Here is a 19,890-nt window from a genome sequence, read left to right on the forward strand (position 1 = left end):
TTGGTGGAAAGGCTGGATGCGACCTATTTTCGATGATCTTAAGTTGACTGGAAAGAAGGGTGTATGTGTGTGTGTGTGTGTGTGTGTGTGTGTGTGGTGAAGGGAAGAAGTAGAGGGCAAGGTTTTGTACACCGTGGTTCTTAGTAGTCCACACATGGACCACTGTTTTTTCTTCTAATTGTGCATCTGTGCTTATGCATGCATGTACATCTGTATGAGTTGGCTGCACAGATCCTTCTCTGTCTAGATTCTGTGAATGCACTTTTTCCACCCTATAAAGTCTCTAAAGAATATAACTCACCTGAGATTCCACGTGTCGGCTTGAGAGAAGCCCAGGTGCAAGTTCTTTCTCTGCAATGCTTCAGGGCTCAGCCTGAGAAATCAACTCCAGTTTTTGCTTATTGCAGCCCTATTTACAAGCATGTGAATCAGAGAGACCAGGGAGTGGCATACACCTGGTTGAGTACACATGTTATAATGCACAAGAACCCAGGTTCAGGCCCCCCGGTCCTCATCTGCAGGAAGAAGAAGCTTCGCAAGTGGTGAAATAGTGCTACAGGTCTCTCTCTCTCTCTCTCTCCCTCTCTCTCTCTCCATGCCTCTCTCTCCATAACCCCCCTCTCTCCCCACCTCCCCTCTCAATTTTTCTCTGTCCTGTCCAAAAAATTGAAAAAAAAAATGGCCATAGGAGCAGTAGTGGATTTGCAGTGCAGGCACCAAGTCCCAGCAACAATTCTAGAGGCAGAAAAAAGAAAAAAGAAAAAAGAGGGGGACTATAAGGAAGAAAAGAGGGAGGGGGAGAAAAAGAGAGAAAGAGAGAGACACCTGCAGGCCTGCTTGACCACTTGTGAAGCAACCCCTCTGCAGGTGGAGAACCAGAGGCTCGAACTGGGATCCTTGTGCAGGTCCTTATGCTTAGTACTATGTGCACTTAACCCCGTGTGTCACTGCCCAGCCCCCTTATTCCCCTCTTTTTTTCTTTTTTAAATATTTATTTATTCCCTTTTGTTACCCTTGTTGTTTTATTGTTGTAGTTATTATTGATGTCATTGTTGTTGGATAGGACAGAGAGAAATGGATAGAGGAGGGGAAGGCAGAGAGGGGGAGAGAAAGACACCTGCAGACCTGCTTCACTGTTTGTGAATTGACTCCCCTGCAGGTGGGGAGCTGGGGGTTGGAACCAGGATCCTTGATCTGGTCCTTGCACTTTGTGCCACGTGCACTTAGCCCACTGTGCTACCGCCCGACTCCTTATTCCCCACTTTCTACCTTCCCCTTCCCTCTCAAATTCTCTTTCCAATAAGTAAAATAAATAAAGTATTTTTAAAAACAAATAAAAATACAGATCATATCTTGGGCACTCTACTCTACCCCTTCTCAGTGTTTCAACCCCCTATAGTGAACTCTCACTTCCCCAGGGCCCTCCCCACCCTCCGCTTGCCCCCTTCCCACTCCCTTTTTCTTTTCCTTCTTCAGGGTCTGGGCACTTGTTGCTCTCTCCCTGCACGCCCCACCCACCCCCTCATGTGGCTGCCTGCTGCTCTTGGCCTTCAGACACAGCACAATGTCAGCACCTCCCCACCTGGCACGGCTGCCCATGCAGACTCTGCCCATTACCACAGTTCTGTTTTCTTAGTGACTGGACTTACTGAGTTCTCTGCCTAAAGCATAAACTCAACAAGTCTGTGGCCCATTACCTTCACTGTTGTGTCCTGGCTCCCTGTTCAGCAGCAGGACACCTCGTCACTGCTTGATGATAATTGTTGTGTGAAAGGGTGAATGAGTCAATGTCACTCAGGACTCCAGGTTGCAGGAGTCCCCTGAGTGCTGGTCCTCCAGGATTCCCTGCTCAGAACTCTGCTCAGACCCAGCTAGCTCCCAGCTGATGGGCCCAGCCTGACTTTGGGGAGCTTCTTGAAATTTTAGACCCCTTTCTCCCTGGTGATCCTGGCCCCAGATACAGGCTGCTCTTTCTTTTCAAGCCTCAAAACACAGAGAGCTGGGAAGATAGCTCACCTGGATAGTGAGCCTGCTTTTCTACATGTGAAACGTAATAAGTTCACTGCTGTATCATCTTTCCATCTGTCCTTCTTTCTCTCTGTCACTGTCACTCTATCTAAAAAAAAAAAAAAAAGCCAGCCAGCACATTGAAGTCTTTGCAATACAAAATAATAATAATAATAATAATGATTAATTAGAATAAAAAATAAACCTACCTACCTTAAGCCTTCTCTCTCTCCAGGACAGTTGAACAGTCCATTGCATTTCTTCTGATCATGAGCGATAGCTCTCAGACTCTGTGTGCATGTGTGTGTGTGTGTGTATGTATGTGTGCACGTGTGTGTGCATGTGTGTATGTGAGTATGGGCTAGTCACATACAGTAGTAGCCATGAGACCAGTGCTTGAGAGGTACTGAGTGACACCAGACTAGGGGGCAATTACCTGTGAAGAAGACTTCCTCCTCTAGGATTTCTGATGCCCAATAACGGCCTATGGGCGGGCAGGTGATAGTCCCTGAGCCTCCATGGAGACCCAGGACCCTCTTCCATAGATATCCCCGACCTGAAGCAGCGTCTGCAGGCCCTGCATTTGCTCATCCTGATCCTCCCGGAGCCCAACAGGAATGTTCTGAAGGTAAGTCACCCTGGCTGCCCTCACTCTTATCATTTAGCCCACAGCCACAGGGACAGTGTCACAGCATTCATTCATTTATTCATTCATTCATCCATTCATTCATTTATCCATCCATCCGTCCATCCATCCATTCATTTATTCATGCCTTCATGCAGTGACTCTGTCAGGTGCCAGGGTACAATAATTGTCCTCAATAGGGAAAGACCTTTTTCTCTAATGAAAGCAGATGTGGGCTAGGGAGACAGCATAATTAATGGTTCTGCAAAAAACTTTCATGCCTGAGGCTCTGTGGATTCAAGTTCAATCCCCTGCATCACCATAAGCCAAGCTGAGCAGTGCTCTAGCCTCTCTGAATAAAATAAATTTTAAAATAAAGCAAATGAGGAGCCAGGGGGATGGTTCACCTGGTAGAACTAACACTATGTCATGTACAAGGCCCCACCACTACATGGTAGCACCACACAAAGAAGAAGCTTTTGTACTGGTGAAGCAGTGCTATAATGTAGCTGCTCCTCTTCTCTCTCTCTCTCTCTCTCTCTCTCTTGCCTCCAGGGTTATTGCTGGGGCTCAGTGCCTGCACCATGAATCCACTGCTCCCGGAGGCCATTTTTCCCCCTTTTGTTGTCCTTGTTGTTGTAGCCTTGTTGTGGTTATTATTGTTGTTGTTGATGTCGTTCATTGTTGGATAGGACAGAGAGAAATGGAGAGAGGAGGGGAAAAGAGGGGGAGAGAAAGACAGACACCTGCAGATCTGCTTCACCACCTGTGAAGTGACTCCCTTGCAGGCAGGGAGCCGGGGGCTCCAACCAGGATCCTTCCGCCTGTCCTTGCGCTTTGCGCCACATGCGCTTAACCCGCTGCTCTACCACTCAACCCCCTCTCTCTTTCATTTCTTTCTTTTGCCACCAGGGTTATTGCTGGGGCTTAGTGCCAGCACTATGAATCCAGTGCTCCTAGTGGCCATTTTTCCCTTTTATTTTATTTTTTTATTTTATAGGACAGCTAGAAATTGAAAGGGGAGAAGGAGATAGGGAGAGGTGTTCTCTCTGGCACATGGGGAGTGAGGTCTCAAACCCGGGTACTGGCGCATAGTCATATGTGCTCTTGATTGGGTGCATTGCTGCCTGCCTTTCCCCCCACCCCCACTGCATTACTCACTCTCTATCTGAAATAAAAAAGAACAAGACAAAACCAAACCCCCCCCCCCAAAAAAAAAAAAAAGAAGGAAGAAAGACACAGGATGGATAGATGGTTAGAAAGAGCAATGGAACCATGCAGGCATGAAGTCCCAGTGAAGCCTTGACAGTAAGGAAAAACAAAAAGAAAGCAGATGAAGGAGGAAGTGTTTTCCAGACTGGGCCCTGCCCAGCCCCAGCTCTGAGTGGTGCTAACAGGTGGCACAGGGCAAGGTGGTTGATATGCAAATAACTGGGGAGACACTGAGTTATGGCACAAGGTGAAGGGTCCTCCTTTCCTGTAAGAGTTCTCAGTGTCTGCGACTCTCAGGTTGGGGTGAGATAAACCTTGCATTGCAGCACATCTTTCCTAACTGGGCCAGTCAGGGACCTCTAGCTGGTTCTCTGTGGGGAACCACTTTGGGAAACATTCCTTTTTTAAAAAATTTTTATTTATAAAAAGGAAACACTGACAAAAACCATAGGATAAGAGGGGTATAACTCCACACAATTCCCACCACCAGAACTCCATATCCCATCCCCTCCCTGTTAGCTTTCCTATTCTTTATCCCTCTGGGAGTATGGATCAAGGGACATTATGGGGTGCAGAAGGTGGAAGGTCTGGCTTCTGTAATTGCTTCCCCGCTGAACATGGGCGTTGACAGGTCGATCCATACTCCCAGCCTGTCTCTCTCTTTCCCTAGTGGGGAAGGGCTCTGGGGAAGCAGGGCTCCAGGACACGTTGGTGGGGTCATCTGCCCAGGGAAGTCTAGGGACCTCCCATGTGTGGTATGGAAGTGGATGCTGGAGGCTGGGGGAGAGGGCTGGGTGTGCAGCCTTCTCTTAATTCTCCTTACCCTCTGGCTATTTTTGATCAAATCTGAGATGTATATTACTTCCAGGTGAGGCTGTGAGGAGGGCCCAGGTCTGCTGGGGTTCTTATGTGATGGGGACATGGGAGGACCCAAAAGAGGCTGTTAATTAACAGAGGTGGGCTCTGGGGACTGCCACTCCTGTGCCTCCAGGCTGGCTGGACAATGAACAGCCTCTTTGAGCCTCTCTTTCCCTTTCAGTAAACTGAAGATAATAGCAGCAGCTTGTGTAGTTGTTTAAGAATTAGAGGAGGAAGTACTTGGGAAGTTAGAAGCAATCTGTAGGTGCTCAGCTTAGGCCTTCTCAGTCTCTGTCTCTATTATATTTATTTATTCATTCATTCATTTATTTGTTTAATGGATAAACAGCCATAAATCGAGAGGGAAGAGGGTGATAGAGACAGAGAGACTGTTGCAACTCTGTAGGTGGGGACCAGGGCTCGAACCTGGGTCCTTGTGCATTGTTATCTATGCACTCAACTCCCAGCCCCTCTATCTGTCTCTGTCTCTCTTCCTCCTTCCTCCACTTCCTCCCTCACTGCCTTTCTCCTTTGAAACCAGCAGTCCATCTTTGTGTCTTCCTTTCTTTTTTCTGTCTTCATCCATTCATCTTCCTACTGTTCTATCTCTCATTCTTTCCTCATTCTTCATTATGTGGCCTTGGGCATATTCGCTAAGATACAGTTTGTTTTTCTGCAAAATGAATACAAAGGGAGAACCCACTTTACTGAATTTTGAGGACTCAGTCAGATGACAAAACCCACAGGACCTGAAGGGCCAGGGACACAAGGAGGGAAGCTGCTCACTTTCCGTCTTAAGGTCTTTCTTATTCTTACTTTCTGCTTCCCTGTTCTTCCCTTTGAATTGTGGACAGATCCTCACAAAGAACTGTGCTGGGGATTTCTGGGAAAAGACCCACTTCCCAGAGCTCTGGCTCTTTCTGCCTGGAGGCTGGAGTCTGACTCCTCACCTCAAGGGAGCAGAGAAGGGGAAGGATGGGGCCACATTGTGCAGGGTGGGAAACTGGACATGCAGAGATTCGCTGGTGTGGTCTGGTGACAAACTGAAACTGAGACCCATTTCCTGGCTCCACCCAAGTCCTCCTAAGCTGTGCAGCAGGAAGTTCTGGGGAGGAGAGGGAGCAGCAGGGACAAGCCAAGGTGTGAGGAAGGCTCTGCTCCCCCAGGCACTCCTGGAATTCCTCAGGAAGGTGGTGGCCCGAGAGAAGAGCAACAAGATGAGCCTGTGGAACGTTTCCACGGTAATGGCCCCTAATCTCTTCCTGCACCGAGGGCGGCCCCCCAAACTCTCCAAGGGCAAGGAGAAGCAGCTGGCCGAGGGGGCAGCCGAGGTTGTGCAGATGATGGTGCAGTACCAGGACCTGCTCTGGACGGTGAGTGTGCTGGGCGGCTGAGGGCAGGGGAGGGCTGTCCACCGAGGGAGTGGGGGTGGGAGGAGGGCAGGTCCCTGTCCTCTAGCGACCTTGATGTCCTTGCCATGGAGGATTGTGGGTCCAGATGGTGAAAGCTGGGGTGGAACAGGAGCATTGAGAACACCTCCAGCACCAGAGACTCCCACCCGTCACCAACGCTGATTCCCTTCACTTCCTCAAGAAACAGGAAGCCTTTGTCATTCCATTTAGTCACCTTTTAATCCCTCTCTCCTTTTTTTCCTTCCTTCCATCCACCCACTCACCTGTCATCAGTATAACTGCCACCATCTGCCTATACAGTCATCCATTCCTCCACCCATTTATCTATCCATTCACCTTTCTTTATCCCCCCCCTCCTACCCCTGCTTCTATCCATAGTCATTAAGATAGATTTTTGTCTACCAGGATTATCACTGGGGCTTGGTGCCTGCACAGCTACACTGGTCCTGCTCCCACTGACCATTGTTTCCTTTCTTCTTTCTTTTTAAAAAAATTTTTTATATTTATTTATTTAATTTCCTTTTTTTGCCCTTGTTGTTTTATTGTTGTTGTGGTTATTATTGTTGTTGTTATTGATGTTGCTGTTGGACAGGACAGAGAGAAATGGAGAGAGGAGGGGAAGACAGAGGGGGGGGAGAGAAAGACAGACACCTACAGACCTGCTTCACCGCCTGTGAAGCGGCTCCCTGCAGGTGGGGAGCCGGGGGCTCGAACCAGGATCCTTAGCCAGTTCTTGTGCTTTGCTCCATGTGCGCTTAACCCACTGAGCTACCGTCCGACTCCCCTTTCTTCTTTCTTTTACTGACAGAGACAGAGAGAGGGAGGGAAGGAAGGCGAGAGAGAAGAGGCACCTGCACATGAAGCTTCCCTCACCTGTAGGTGGGAGTTGGGGCCTTGAACCTGGGTCCTCATACAGTAAAGTTTGTACTCTATTGGGTGTGTTGCCACCTGCTCCCTGATAGATTTTTCTTTTTTTAATCCCAGAAACTGCCTGTGAATCTCTCTCTCTTCTCAGTTTCTCCCCACCATGCCCAGATCTTTGAGATCTGTACACCACAGCTGTGACCCTGCCCTTCACATCTTTGTGGATTGTTTTTTTTCTCATGCAATGTACTCTGCCTGGAGTTCCTTTTATATATATATATATATAATTTCTTTATTTATTATTATTTTTTATATTTATTTATTACCTTTTGTTGCCCTTGTTGTTTTATTATTGTCGTTATCATTGTTGTCGTTGTTGGATAGGACAGAGAGAAATGGAGAGGGGAGGGGAAGACAGAGAGGGGGAGAGAAAGACAGACACCTGCAGGCCTGCTTCACTGCCTGTGAAGCGACTCCCCTGCAGGTGGGGAGCCGGGGGCTCGAACCGGGATACTTATGCCGGTCCTTGTGCTTTGTGCTGTGTGTGCTTAACCTGTTGTGCTACCGCCCGACTCCCTGGAGTTCCTTGTGACCTGGTGACCTCAGGCTCATCGCCTAGTTAAACAGTCAGCTCCTCTGTTAAAAAGTCTGTGTCCCTGCCCTATGCAGGCACAGCCCTGTGTTCCCATGAGTCCATTCTTCCAGGTGCTTCTTCAGCTCCGGGGTGACTTACAACACATTAGACAACAGTAATGAGGGTGCCTTTTATGGTAGGGAGTTTAGAATATTGAAGAAATACCTCAGCTCCTCCTTGTGAAAGTTCCACCCAACACTGATGAGCATAAAGTGAAGCAGGAGATTCCCCCCCCCCCCCACACACACTCTGTAGCCTCCTCCTCCCACCCCACCCCTGCCATGTGCATCAGCCCGCCAGGTGTCACACAGGATGGAGTGGGATTCTCTCAGGCCCCAGCACAGCCATCTTTATTATGCAGTCTGGACACACCACACTCTGCTGGCTCCCAGTCCAGAGGAATTATGGGGTACACTGGGGTCTCTGTGGGAATCACTTCATGTAAGATGGGTAAGGGGCTCTCGGCCTTCATTCACCTCAGAGGGTTCTTGGGAACACCCCTGCCCCGTGCATGCCAGTGAACAGCTTGTCCCACAGCAAGTCTACCTACCAGACCCTCTGATCTCTGTCTGGGGAAGACCTTGTCCACTGAGCCCAAGGGCAGGCTTTGCCCTCAGAGGCTCTAGTCCATGACCCATTCTATGGGCTCGATGACTTCCACCCCCAAATAAGTGCTTCAGCCCCCCTGGTTCAACACACATGTACTGCTAAATCCTGGGTGTGTGGTGCTGAACTGTGGGGGAAGCCACAATGACACCAGTAGGCTCTGCTGCTCACCCCCAGCTCCATGTCCCTGTTAAGATTCTTCTTTCTGTAAAACAATAAGCCAGAAGAACAAGAAATCCAGAAAATGCCACCTACTTTTATATGTAAACGTTATAGCCTGGGGTCTGTGTGGTAGCTTACCTGGTTAAGCGCACATATTACAGTGCACAAGGATCCAGGTTCAAGCCCCTGGCCCCTACCTACATGGGGAAAGCTTCATGAGTGGTGAAGCAGGGATGCAGGTCTCTCTCTTTCTTGGTCTCTTTCTCATTCTCTCCCTCCCTTTATGTCTTCCCTTTCTTCTCAATTTCTGTCTCTATTCAGAATAAACGGGGGTCAGGTGGTAGCGCAGTGGTTAAGCACACATGGCGCAAAGCTCAAAGACTAGCATAGGAATCCCGGTTGGATCCCCCAGCTCCCCACCTGCGGGGGTGTCACTTCACGGGCAGTGTAGCAGGTCTGCTAGTGTCTTTCTTTCCCTCTCTCTGTCTTCCATTTCTCTCTGTCCTATCCAACAACAATGACATGAATAACAACAATAATGACCACAACAATGATAAAGCAACAAGGGTAACAAAAAAAAAAAAGGAAAAAAGCCAGAATAAACAAAAATAAAACATTGAAAAAATAAACCTCATAGCCTGCCACCTTACTATTCTACTAAATAATTTCTCAGAGTTCTCTATTGTGTTATTTTGGATTTTCTCATGTATACTATCATGTCATCTGCAAACAGTAGTAGATAGTTTTACTTACACTTTTCCAATTTATATTCCTTTTATGTCTTTTTTAAAATTTTTAAATCTTTATTTATTGATAGAGACAGCCGGAACTTGAGAGGGTAGGGGGAGGTAGAGGGAAAGAGAGACACCTGCAGCACTGCTTCACCACTTGCAAAGCTTTCCCCCTGCAGGTGGGGACTGGGGGCTCAAACCCAGGTCTTTGCACATTGTAACATGTGGACTTAACCAGGTGTGCCACCACCCGGCCCCTATCTCTTTTTCTTACTTAACTACAATGGCTAGAAGTTCCAGGACCATGGTGATGGACAGACTTGTCTTATTGCTGATCATCTTAGATCAAAATCATTTAGTTTCTCACCATTGAGTGTGATGCTGACTATAGATTTGTTGTATATAGGTATTTGGTTTTTTGTTTTGTTTTGGTTTTGCATCCAGGGTTGTCGCTGGGGCTCCGAATCTGCTGCTCCTGGCGGCCATCTCTTTTCCACTGTTGTTGTTGGATAGGACAGAGAGAAACTGAGAGAGGAGGGGAAGACAGACAGAGAGAGAGAGAGAGATACCTGCAGACCTACTTCACCATTTGTAAAATGACCCCCTTGCAGATGGGGAGCTGCGGGCTCGAACCGGGATCCCTGCGCTAGTCTTTGCGCTTCGCACTATGTGCACTTTACCCAGTGTGCTACTGCCCGGCCGCCTATCGGTCTTTTTTTTTTTTTTTTCTTTCCTAAGTTGAGGAATGTTCCTTTAATCCACATCTTATTAAAGCTTTAGTCGTTTAATAAAAAAAAAATCCACCTTTCTGCTCAGGTTGCCTCTTTCCTGGTGGCTCAGGTGCGAAAATTAAATGACAGCAGCACGCGGCGTTCCCAGCTCTGTGATGGGGGCCTCAAAACCTGGCTGCGTAGGACACACGCAGACCGCGAGCAGATGTGGGCTGACCCAGAGGCGGTGAGCCACATCACCCCCCTTGCCCTCTAGCCCAGGCCCCTTCAGCTCCATTCCCTGGGCGGGCGGTGGGGGTGGCTGGGGAGGAGCAGCCCTTTCCTAGCTTTTTGCTACCAAGTCGCCATACGCTGCCGAGTGTGGCCACCAGGGGGCGCTCCTACCCCGTCGCAGCGACTCAGGAGGCGTTGTCTTAAAAACTGAGTGGGAATTAATAAGGTTGAAGGAGGAACTGGTGTGAAGCACCACACCAGTCTGTCTCTCCTGCCCATTTCAGACAGTATCTTTTGTGTCTGATCGAGGGCTGGGAAAATGAAGGTCTCTGTGGGGTGCGATGCTGAGTGCTCCGGAAATGAGTTCTGAGCAGGGTTTCTTACCTAAAATGCAGAATGGAGTAACTGACCCATGCCGTTTTGTACACAATGAGTGTGGGTGACGAGTGTCTGCATGAATCTGCAGGCATGCATCTGTGGCTGCGTTGCACGCATTCCGTTGTGTGTGAGCATGGATCTATGTTGGCAGTATGTCTCTTGCCCGTGTCTATGTGAGGAAGCACACCCCAAAGACTGCTGTGTGTGTGTGGATGTGGTATGATCTGTGCCCAGTGCTTGGTGTGTATGTGTACATGGTATGATTTTAGTGTGGGTGTTTGTGCAAATACATGCATGTGTATCTGTGGATACGCATCTGAATTTCGTGTGTCTGCCTAAATGTCTGGATCTGGCTTTTTCTCTGCAGGCTCCCAAAGTGGCAAAGATCCAGGTGGCCTGGTCTATCAAGGACCCCCTGGAGGTGCCCCTGACCCCTAGCACCAAAGTAGTTCATGTCCTCAGGCAATTCACAGAGCACCTTCAGCCTGGCTCACAGGGTCAAAAGGGCGGCAAGGATGAGGACCATTGTCTGGCCCTAAGGTAAGGGACACCTCGAAAGGAAGGAGCCCCTCCCCTACAAGGAGCACGATTGGGGTGCAAGGACTCAGCATCTCAAAGCTGAACCTCCCTCTTGGAAGGGAGTTTGCATATGTTCTAAGGCTGCCTTGGGCTCATCTCTGGCTTGGTCAGAGTTGGTTTCTCCAGCCTTTACAGAGAGTGTCTTGGCTCTGAGTAATAATGATAATTGCCACCATTATTAAACCATTTGTTTATCAGGCATTTAATGAAGACCTACTAGAGAACAGCTACCCTGCAGTCAGTTAATAATGAAAAAAGACAGGGCCCCAGATCTAAATGCACACAGCTCATGTGGAAGAGACAGGAGTCAAATAGCTACAAATGAAAGAGCAAATGGTGTTATAGGAAATTGTAAGAAATACCTGGAAGGATGCGAATGTAACAAGGTACCTAGTGTGGTCTGGGGGTGGGGGTGAGCACAGAAAGCTGCATGAGCAAAGGTCCTGAGGCAGCATGGCCAAAGAGCTCAAAGGGAAACTTTGGGGTTGATATGCAACTGTCATTCCCAAGATATCAGAAACAGCCTGAGCTACCAGGAGCCACCTCAGTGCACGGACACAAGGATCTCTTGGACTCTCAGTCCTTAACAAGTGTCTGGTCCAGTTCCTCCTTGTCCTGATGGGTAAACTGAGGCCCAAATACACAGCAAATCAAAGTCAGATCCCGGAAATGAGCTCAAGACATTCATAGCTGCATGACAATGATAATCCTCATGCATCATCATACAACAGCCATCATTTACCTCCATTCTGAATTTTCCCCACCCAGCAGACTCCTGTTGCCACTAGTTACCTCCCACCCCACCACCCTCACAGTCCCATTCAGACATCCAGCAGAGGGGGTATCCATGGTGCCTGACCTTCTCTATATCTGGGCTCCTACATCAGTGTTAGTTGGTCCTTCTGTTTCTCCTACTTTCTGGGACCAAAAACCAGTGAAGATCACCCCTTCCAGGTCTGGATCTGTAAGCAACCATGGGTCTTCCTGACATGGAAAGAATAATTCAGCAGGCTTCTCTCTCTCTCTCTTACAGCAGGCCCATGAGGTCAGCCGCCATCCTCCTCTATGAAGTTGGAGGAAATATCCGTAAGTTTACTTTGGGGGGGTAATTTTGAGTTCCGAAAGGCTCCCTGGAGGCTGACGCCAGCCTTCCCAACAGACCTTGGGAGGCCAGAGGCCAGGGGCAACCTGCTGTGAGGTGAAGGGTCCACCTGTGCCAGATCTAGACTCCCTGTTGGTGTCCGGAGTTTGGCCTACAGTGGCCTCATTTGTGGAAAGGGCAGGACTTTTTATTGTATTTTTCTTGTATTTTATGGGACAGAGAAATTGAGAGGGACTAGGAGGAGATAGAGAGGGGTGACAGAGAGACACCTGTAGTACTGCTGCACCACTTGTGAAGCTTGTCCCCTGTGCAGGTGGGAAGGGGGGCTTGAACTTGGATCTTTGTGCACAGTAATGTGTGCTCTCAACCAAGTATATCACTGCCTGGTCCCAGGACCTTTTGTTTCAAATGAAGGTGGTCAGTAGCAGCAGTGAAAGTGACATCTCTTGATGTCACCCACTCCACCATGGAACCAAGCCTATAGAGGAATTCTATAAGCACATATCATGCCCAGTTTGGAGAGACCCCTGGCTTTTTTTTCCCCCCGAAGGGTTTTGCCTCTATGTTTTGCTTTGCTTATTTTAATTTTATTTTTTAAATTTCTTTATTGGGGAATTATGTTTTTACACTCAACAGTAAAGCCAGTAGTTTGTACATGTATAACATTTCCCAGTTTTCCATATAACATTACAACCCCCACTAGGTCCTCTGTCATCCTTTTTGGACCTGTATTCTACTCCCCACCCAACCCAGAGTCTTTTACTTTGGTGCAATATGCCAACTCCAGTTCTGGTTCTACTTGTGTTTTCGCTTCTAATCTTGTTTTTCAACTTCTGCCTGAGAGTGAGATCATCATCCCATACTCATCCTTCTATTTATGACTTATTTCACTTAAGATTATTTTTTCAAGGTCCATCCAAGATCGACTGAAAACGGTGAAGTCACCTTTTTAATAGCTGAGTAGTATTCCATTGTGTATATATACCACAACTTGCTCAGCCATTCATCTGTTGTTGGATACCTGGGTTACTTCCAGGCTGTGGCTATTACAAATTGTGCTGCTAAGAACATATGTGTACACAGATCTTTTTGGATGGATGTGTTGAGTTCCTTAGGATATATCCCCAGGAGAGGAATTGCAGGGTCATAGGGTAGGTCCATTTCTAGCCTTCTGAGAGTTCTCCAGACTGTTCTCCACAGAGGATGGACCAATTGACATTCCCACCAGCAGTGTAGGAGGGTTCCTTTGACCCCACACCCTCTCCAGCATTTGTTGCTATTACCTTTTCTGATGTATGACATTCTCTAGGAGTGAAGTGGTATCTCATTGTTGTCTTTATTTGCATTTCTCTAACAATCAAAGACTTGAAGCAGTTTTTCATGTGTTTCTCAACCTTTTGGATCTTTTCTGTGGTGAATATTCTGTCCATGTCCTCTCTCCATTTTTGGATGACATCATTTGTTTTCTTGTAGTTGAGTTTGGCAAGCTCTTTATATATTTTAGTTATTATTAGCCTCTTGTCTGATGGATGGCATGTAAAGATCTTCTCCCATTCTGTGAGGGGTCTCTTGGTTTGGGTAGTGGTTTCTTTTGATGTGCAATTGCTTTGCTTATTTTAAATTATTTTTATTATCTTTATTTATTTATTGGATAGAGGCAGCAAGAAATCAAGAGGGAAGGGGAGATAGAGAGGGAGAGAGACACCTGCAGCCCTGCTTCACCACTGGCAAAGCTTTCCCCTTGCAGGTGGAAACCAGGGGTTCGAACCTGGGTCCTTGCACATTGTAACATGTGCACTCAACCAGGTGCACCATCACCCAACCCCAAGACCCCTGGCTTTTGGGGGCCACAGATGGGCAGCTGTTCTGAGATGCATCTCTCTCTTTATTTATTTAAACTTTTTAAATATTTACTTATTTATTTATTCCCTTTTGTTGCCCTGGTTGTTTCTTTTTATTGTTGTAGTTACTATTGTTGCTGTGGTTGTTAGATTGTTGGATAGGACAGAGAGAAATGGAAAGAGGAGGGGGAGAGAAAGATAGACACCTGCAGACCTGCTTCACTGCTGGTGAAGTGACTCCCCTGCAGGTGGGGAGCCGGGGGCTCGAACCAGGATCCTTGTGCCTTGCACTTTGCACCATGCTGTGCTACTACCTGACTCACAGTCTTTTTATTTTTTTTAAAAAAGCTTTTTTTTTTTATTTTTCCTTTATTTCAATGACAGATACAAAGGGAAAGATACACAGAGAAAAAGAGACCAGAGCACTTCTCATCTCTGGCTTGTAGTGGTGCTGGGGATCAAACCTGGGAGCTCAGAGCTTCAGACAAGAAAGTTATTATTATTATTACTATTTTGCGTAACCATTATGCTGTCTCCCCTGCTCCAGTTGTATCTAGAGCAGTGCTTCTCAGGATTGAGCTGTGTATCAAAAACTCCAGGAAGCTATTAGGATCCAGAGGGCAAGGCCCCGGGAATCTGCATTTCTAAGTTCCCAGGTGTTACAACAGCTGCTAGTGCAGGGATCACTCTTTGAGAATAATGAGCCAAGACACAGAGGCCAAGATAAGGCTTTAGGACACATGGAAGGGGTGCTCTTTGGGCAAAGGCTTTCAAGGCAGGGAGGGGTTGCCAAGGGGGAGTCCAGCCAGGCTGTGGCTCAAGTGAAGCCCAGCCTCGATGTGCTCCACCAAGGGGTGGGGCACTAACTGGCAAAGTTCTTTCTGTTTTTTAATTATATTTATTTGATTTTTTTTTTATTGCCACTAGGGTTATACTGGATCTTGGTGCCAGCACTATAAGTCCATGGCTCCTGGAGGCCATTTTTTCCTCTCCCCTACCCCCTTCTGTTTTATTGAACAGGACAGAGAGAAATTGAGAGGGAGGGGAGACAGAGAGGGAGAAAGGGAGACACCTGCAGACCTGCTTCACCACTTCTGAAGCTTCTTCCCTACAGGTGGAGAGTGGGGGCTAGAACTCAGCTCCTTGTGTATTGTAACATATTCAGCCTTCCCAGTCCTTCCTTTGGAGGCACATCACTGTGGCCTGCCCTGGGGAGAAATGTAGCACCCAGAAGGGAGGCCAGAGCTCCCAGAGAAAGGGGTAGGTTGGGGGCTGGGGGTGAGTAAGAGGGAGGTACGTTGGCCACTAAAGGACTCTGGGCAGGCCAGCAGTTTCCCCCACAACTACCCCTCAACCTCTCACCCTTTCTTCCTACAGGGGAGCATCGCCTGGATCCAGATGCCTATCTCTTAGATCTATACCGAGCCAACCCCCACGGGGAGTGGGTACTTAAACAGAGCCCCACCTAAGCTCTGGGTGCCACAACCCTGCCTGGCCCTGCAGACTCTGAGCCACTGTACCCAGCACAGGAGCACGTGGAAGTGGACCTCTCTCTCTCTCCCCCAGGAGCCTTCTCTAAAAACCTCTCAGATCACACCTGGACTGGGGGCTGGGACTATCCCCTCCCTGCAGGCTCACACACACAGTCACATGCACTCCTCAGTCCCCAGGACTCTGGTGTTTCTGCCAGATGTGCTCTGTGATAGCTGGGAGGACTTGGGTCTCCATGGACTTTGAGCCACAGCCCCAAGGAGAATTAAACAAGGCAGTTCCAGGAAGAAGCTGTTCCCATCCCAAGAAAAAAAAAGTTTTGTAAGTGGTTTTACAAGGTCTCCAGGGCTTAGAGCTTTGTGCCCTTGGGCAAGTGCCTTGCCCTCTCACATCCCTTGAAAGACAAGAGGCAGCCAGGTGAGACTGTCATGGTGATGCAAAAGGACTTTGATGCCTGAGACTCTGAGGTCCAGGTTCAGTCCCCAGCATCATCATTAGCTAGAGCTGAGCAGTATTCTAGTAAAAAAAAAAAAAAAAAAAAGAGCCAGGTGGTAGTGCAGCAAGTGAAGTGCAGGTGACGCAGAGCCCAAGGACTGGAGTTAAGCTGGTTCGAGCCCTCGGCTCCCCACCTGCAGGGGAGTCGCTTCACAGGCGGTGAAGCAGGTCTGCAGGTGTCTCTCTTTCTCTCCCCCTCTCTGTCTTCCCCTCCTCTCTCCATTTCTCTCTGTCCTATCGAACAGCAACGACATCAATCACTACAACAGTAATAACTACAATAATAAAACAACAAGGGCAACAAAAGGGAATAAATAAATAAATATATTTTTAAAAAAATTGAGAAGCACTGGGGCCAACTGAGGCCCTGGAAGACCTGGGAAGAGGAAAAAGCCCTTTTCACAGCTCTCGTGTTCTAAGCATTGCTTCGTACAGACCTGTTATTTTGTACTGTATTATTTTCAGTGTTTAAATATGAATGGCACACATTAAAGATCACATCTACTTCACCTAGGTTTATGCCTCAGCCAGGCTCTGAAGGGTGTAGAATGAGCTCAGGAACTAGTGATGAAAATGCCTGACTATTCTGTCCCCTGCTCTGGCCAAGGTAGTTACAGCCACATCTTGGACCTGTAACCAGCTGGAGAATTCTGGGTAGGCGAGGCTAGCTGGAGCCATGACAAGAGTCTCTGAAGGGGGACTCTCATTCTCCCCCTACTCTTCTCACCTCCTGACATCCCAGGTCTCTCTCTCTTCCTCCTTTCCCTGGACTGGGCTGGTCTCTTCAGGACGTGCGAGCCTCAGTTACTTATTAAGGAACTCTATTAATAATTAGGATGACTGAAACTGAGGTGGGTGGACAAAGAAAGGAGCCTTTTATTTATGCACGGGCCAGGAGCTCTCAGATCATTGTCATAACTCTGCCCATGAACAAAGAGACGATACAAGCTTCTATAGGGGGGTGCAGGCTTGAGTGCAAAAAGTGTCATTGTAGAAGCAGAGGCTGCAAGGTTAAAGGATCAGACTTGTACTAATTGCTTAGGGTCTGGTTGCCATAAGGTTATGGTTACTATTATCTTTCCTGCATAGCTATGTCTAGGGAAGTTTAGCCTCAGCATAAGATACACCACTGGGGTGATTGGGTGGGTGGGTGGGGTACCTTTTAGGAGGGCAGAAGCTAGCCAAGGTTACAGAAGCTGCCATAAAAGTTCAGTCTGACCTTCACCGTCTCTACTTGTTATCACTGCTCACCCAGTGAAGGCCAGCCTGCACTAACCACCTGCACTATTTCAGACTTTCTCCACATTCTTAACCCTTTATTATATTTTTGGTTCTTTCTGTCCTATATTGAGACCTACTTACAAATGAATCACAATCACATTATAAGCATGTATAAGGATATCCGGGAGCTAGCATGTAGCTTTCTTCTAGCGTTTGCCCTTCTTCCGTAGCCAGTCAACAGCATCAGGTTGAGCCTGATGTAAAGTTTCGAGACCTCCTTTGAATCTGGAGAGGTGGCAGTCGTTGACTATGTGGGTCATAGTCTGTCTGTAGCCGCAGGGGCAGTTCGGGTCGTCTCTGGCTCCTCAGCGATGTACAATTTCCTATTACACTCATTTGACAATGAACTTATTTATTCATTTATTTATTGTACCTCCAGGATTATTGCTGGGGCTCAGTGCCTGCATTATGAATCCACTGCTCCTTGGAGGCTATTTTTTCCCTTTTTGTTGCCCTTGTTGTTTATCGTTGTTGTTATTGCTGTCATTGTTGTTGGATAGGACAGAGAGAAATTGAGAGAGGAGGGGAAGACAGAGAGGAGGAGAGAAAGACAGACACCTGCAGACCTGCTTTACTGCTTGTGAAGCGACCTCCCCTGCAGGTGGGGAGCTGGGGGCTTGAACTGGGATCTTTATGCCAGTCCTTGCTCTTTGCGCCATGTGCGTTTAATTCCCTGCGCTACCATCCAGCCCTGACAATGAACTTCTTAAGCTCTTGCTATGTGCTCTTGCTAAGTGTAGTCTTCATAATAAGCCAGTGTCTCCATTTGGGTCCCCCAGAAAGACTGTGAAATGAATACAGTGCAGATGGTGATGCCAGGAAAGAGGACACAGGAATGTGAAATGAGGAGGCAGTTCCTGAAAGGATGCACTGTTACGCAACCAGTGCTTAATGCTACTGAGGAACTCTGAAAAAGCAGTGTAGAAAGTAACTGTCAGGGGCCCGTTACTGGAGCACCTGGTATTTAGTGTACACATTACAATGCGCAAAGCCCTGGGTTCAAGCCCTTCCTGCCCTTCCCTACCTGCAAGGGGAAAACTTCATGAACAGTGAAACAGGTCTTTAAGTGTCTCTCTTTTCTCTCTCTCTCTCTCTCTGCTTCCTTTTCCCTCTCAATCTTATCAAATAAACGAATAACATAACATTTAAAATAGAAGAAAACCATCAGAATTATATGGCCTCCCCCCACCCGGCTTTATTTAATAAGAAAGTAAGTGTGTATGTGTGTGTGTACAGTGCCAGGGATGGAACTCAGGGTCTCAGGCTGGCAGGGCAAGCACTGTACTCACTGAGACACATTCCAGGTCCACTGACTTTTTAAAACACAAATTCAGAAACAACTGCAAATTCAGGGCCAGACAGTGATGCACCTGGTTGAGTGCACACATTACAGTGTACAAGAACCCAGGTTCAACTCCCCCCCAGTCCCCACCTGTAGGGGGAAGCTTCACAAGAAGTGAAACAGTACAGCAGGTCTCTCTCTCTCTCTCTCTCTCTCTCTCTCTCTCTCTCTCTCTTCCTATACCCCTTCTCTCTCAATTTCTGTCTCTATAAAAATTAAAATAGGGAGCCGGGTGGTGGTGCAGCAGGTTAAGAGCACATGGTAGAAAGCGCATGGACCTGCATCAGGATCCTGGTTTGAGACTCCGGCTCCCCACCTGCAGGGGGTCACTTCACAGGTGGTGAAGTAGGTCTGCAGGTGTCTGTCTTTCTCTCCCTCTCTTGTCTTCCCCCTCCTCTCTCCATTTCTCTCTGTCCTATCCAACAACAACGATAAACAACAAGGCAACAAAAGAGGAAAAAGATAAAATAAAAATAAAATAAAAGTCAACCCTACTGAAAGCCCTTCCCTGGAAACCTATCAGAGGGATTCCAAGCCACTTAGAATTATCTTCCTATGACACAGAGGTGACTAATGGCTAAAGCATGGGACTTGGGGCCATGAAGTCCTGAGTTCAATCCCTGGTATCACAAGTGCCAGAGTGCTGCTCTGGTTCTCTTTCTCCTCTTGTTGCTTTCATTAATAAATAATAAAATCTTTAAAAAAATTATTTCCTCCCCTCACCCCCCACCTTCCTCCTTGTCCCCCAACTGTGGAGCCACTTCACCTACATCCTCACTTTCCTGGGTCAGCCTCACTAGCCCCTCCCAATTCCTTAGCTATGCCAAGTTCACCTCTGTTTGGGGCTTCTGCACTTGCCAGTCTCTTTGCCTGGAGAAACTTCCCCAGAGGACTCCCCTAGTTACTCTTTTTTACCTCCATGTCCCAGCTCAGATGTCCTTACCTCCCAGAGATTGTCTCTGTACCATCCCATGGGCCTGCTCTCACATCACCTAAATTGTTTTCCTTGCATGTATCATGACCTGAAACTTCCTTTCCTTTTGTTTCTTTTCCTTTCCTTTTTTATTGCCACCAGGCTTGTTGCTAGGGCTGATGCAGGCACTACCAATCCACTGTCCCCAGCAGCCATTTTTCTTTCTATTTTATTCTATTGGACAGAGGGAAATCAAGAAGGGGGGAGTTGGGTGGTAGCACAGCAGGTTAAGTATACGTGATGCAAAGCACAAGGACCGGTATAAGGATCCTGGTTTGAGCCCCCGGCTCCCCACTTGCAGGGGAGTCACTTCACAAGCGGTGAAGCAGGTCTACAAATGTCTGTCTTTCTCT

General features: G+C 47.7%; 1 protein-coding gene across 4 annotated transcripts in view; it reads left to right on the forward strand.

Annotated features, from left to right (window-relative positions):
* The window catches only part of ARHGAP40 (Rho GTPase activating protein 40), a 64,831-nt gene extending 48,375 nt beyond the window's left edge, over nt 1-16,456 (forward strand). For 3 of the 4 annotated variants that reach the window (XM_060189922.1, XM_060189911.1, XM_060189928.1), the window contains 6 exons: nt 2,553-2,635; nt 5,869-6,075; nt 9,928-10,068; nt 10,801-10,973; nt 12,046-12,098; nt 15,333-16,456. In XM_060189922.1, the coding sequence (XP_060045905.1) occupies nt 2,553-2,635; nt 5,869-6,075; nt 9,928-10,068; nt 10,801-10,973; nt 12,046-12,098; nt 15,333-15,424 (749 nt within the window). In that variant the 3' untranslated portion in view covers nt 15,425-16,456. The remainder of the gene's footprint in view (nt 1-2,552; nt 2,636-5,868; nt 6,076-9,927; nt 10,069-10,800; nt 10,974-12,045; nt 12,099-15,332) is intronic. The other variant, XM_060189916.1, reaches the window with a different exon arrangement.
* Nucleotides 16,457-19,890: the final 3,434 nt, after the last annotated feature.

Source organism: Erinaceus europaeus, chromosome 1 (genome assembly GCF_950295315.1).
Source record: "Erinaceus europaeus chromosome 1, mEriEur2.1, whole genome shotgun sequence".
In the NCBI taxonomy this organism is placed as follows: Eukaryota; Metazoa; Chordata; class Mammalia; order Eulipotyphla; family Erinaceidae; genus Erinaceus; species Erinaceus europaeus.